General features: G+C 46.2%; 1 protein-coding gene across 4 annotated transcripts in view; it reads right to left on the bottom strand.

The window, feature by feature from the left end:
• Positions 1–1,600, bottom strand: part of ca16b (carbonic anhydrase XVI b) — a 57,559-nt gene extending 55,959 nt beyond the window's left edge. For 2 of the 4 annotated variants that reach the window (XM_077014290.1, XM_077014291.1), the window contains exon 1: positions 1,089–1,600. In XM_077014290.1, coding sequence (XP_076870405.1) covers positions 1,089–1,176 — 88 coding nt within the window. In that variant the 5' untranslated portion in view covers positions 1,177–1,600. The remainder of the gene's footprint in view (positions 1–1,088) is intronic. The other 2 variants (XM_077014292.1, XM_077014293.1) reach the window with 1 other exon arrangement.
• Positions 1,601–1,915: the final 315 nt, after the last annotated feature.

Below are 1,915 nucleotides of genomic sequence, written 5' to 3'. Positions count from 1 at the left end.
ACTGGAAAGGAAATGACAAGGTCCAGTAAAAAACCATCTAGCAATACAGCAGTGACTAATCCCAATGCAATCTAGAGAGTCCTTACATGCCAGGGCCTTTATCCGGAGTATTTATAACCTTTCAAATAATGCCATTAAGACCCAAGATAGCAATCAGGGCAGCACAACATCGTTCTACTGTAGGCGCCGTATATTTCCATGACCTGAGAAGCATGTGTAATTTCCAGTAACTTTGTGGGATGATGCGAAATCGCAGACGACTGGGCATGTAAGCAGCAGCTAAATGTGAGCGGATAAAGAGTGTGGGCTATCTGAAGCCTCTTTAATGGACCGTGTGCTCGTCTGCAGCGCACACGGGGACAACCTGTATGCGTACTTAAAGCTGTCTGACAAGCGAAACGCTTTTCTACTACAAACTCCTAATAGCTCAACTAACTCAAGGTCAACGGGAAAGAAATCATATTTTAACTCACGAAATGTCTCACGAAATAGATTTTAAGAACAGTTCTAAAATGACATTTCTCGTTAGACTTGACATGTTTTCAGATTCCCCCCCCTTTTCGTGTGGTTAAATGAAACTATCGTTTATCATGGGTCTTTATCATTTCGCAGTGGTATCAATCACTAAGTGCTCTAGGCAAAACGTTCCTGGGCATCAATAAATAATACAGCGCAAAATGCAGTGAGCCCCGTGACTTTCTGGCTGCTGGTCAAACCCTTCACGTTACATCACCTTGAGAGCAACAGTCAACAGCAATAGTTGCATCTTCGAGTTTTTATTACCTACTTCCAGAGATACCTGCTGCCCTACTAATAAGCCCCCACCTTTCGTCTAATCGTGTATATATACGGTGGTCAAGGTATTTTTTCCTCATGGGTCAATCTATTCCAGCGTTAATCGATGGATTATAATCTCGATTATAATCGATTATAGTCTCCCTTCGTTTCTTTAACCCTCCTGGTGTTGGTTTGATGGTTGACATAACTGAACAACACGAACCGAGTAGTTCAGAAACTTTTTTCCCGGATATTGAAACGATTAAGATCAAAACGGGTTATAAAATACAAAAGTGTGTAGGCCCGCTTACCGAGATGGCAGCTGATGGACTGGACGAGGAGAAGTGAGAAAGTCAAAGACGAGACCCTGTAGCGGCACGAACCCCGGAGCCTCCCCATGTCTAAAGCGCATCGATCACAGGAGAAAATGGCGAAGGAATCGAAGCGACGGTGAAACTACCAGCGACGATCAAGCACCTCGAAGTTCATCTCAGTCCGACGACAGTTCAGGGCTGTGGACAGGCTGCGAGGGACCCTGCGCCTGGTCTGTGGGACATGTTGGCACGGACGTGTCCTCTTGCGAGGCGACCTTCTCACATCCTCTCTGCGCGCTCGCCTGGCGCACTTCAGCTCGCCTGCATCAGATGGGTCGTGAAAACGGTCCTGGTCCTGGTATCTTCTCCGTAGGCAATCCGCACGATCACGAATCACGAATGTGGCTTCAGCCGCGTGGAGCTCCTCGTCTCCATCCAGGACGTTGTGGATGGAGTGCTGGGCTTTGGCAGAGGGATTAGTTTACAGCAGCACACGGGTGGGGAGGGAAATCAGAGCAATCCCCTCTGGATCCTAGCGCCGATCCCAACCCCGGTGTCTCTGCTGGGCTCGGACAGACGGAGATTGCGTACTGGACTGGTGAAGTAATCCAGTTCTTTTCTATAAGGTTAATTTTCAACAAAGAAGCGAATCGTACAACTCTAGTGTTTTTCCAGACCTTGTTGGTCGAGAAAAGTTTCATACTTGATTTTCTAGTCTTATTTATTATAGGCTGAATACTGCTAATAATAACCCTGCAAACTAATTTGAGGTTAAACTCATTAAACTCATTGCTATCAAGCAGAATTCAATCGCTTTGACAGTG

Source organism: Brachyhypopomus gauderio, chromosome 8, assembly GCF_052324685.1.
Source record: "Brachyhypopomus gauderio isolate BG-103 chromosome 8, BGAUD_0.2, whole genome shotgun sequence".
In the NCBI taxonomy this organism is placed as follows: domain Eukaryota; kingdom Metazoa; phylum Chordata; class Actinopteri; order Gymnotiformes; family Hypopomidae; genus Brachyhypopomus; species Brachyhypopomus gauderio.
This window is presented reverse-complemented; position numbering and strand designations above follow the sequence as displayed.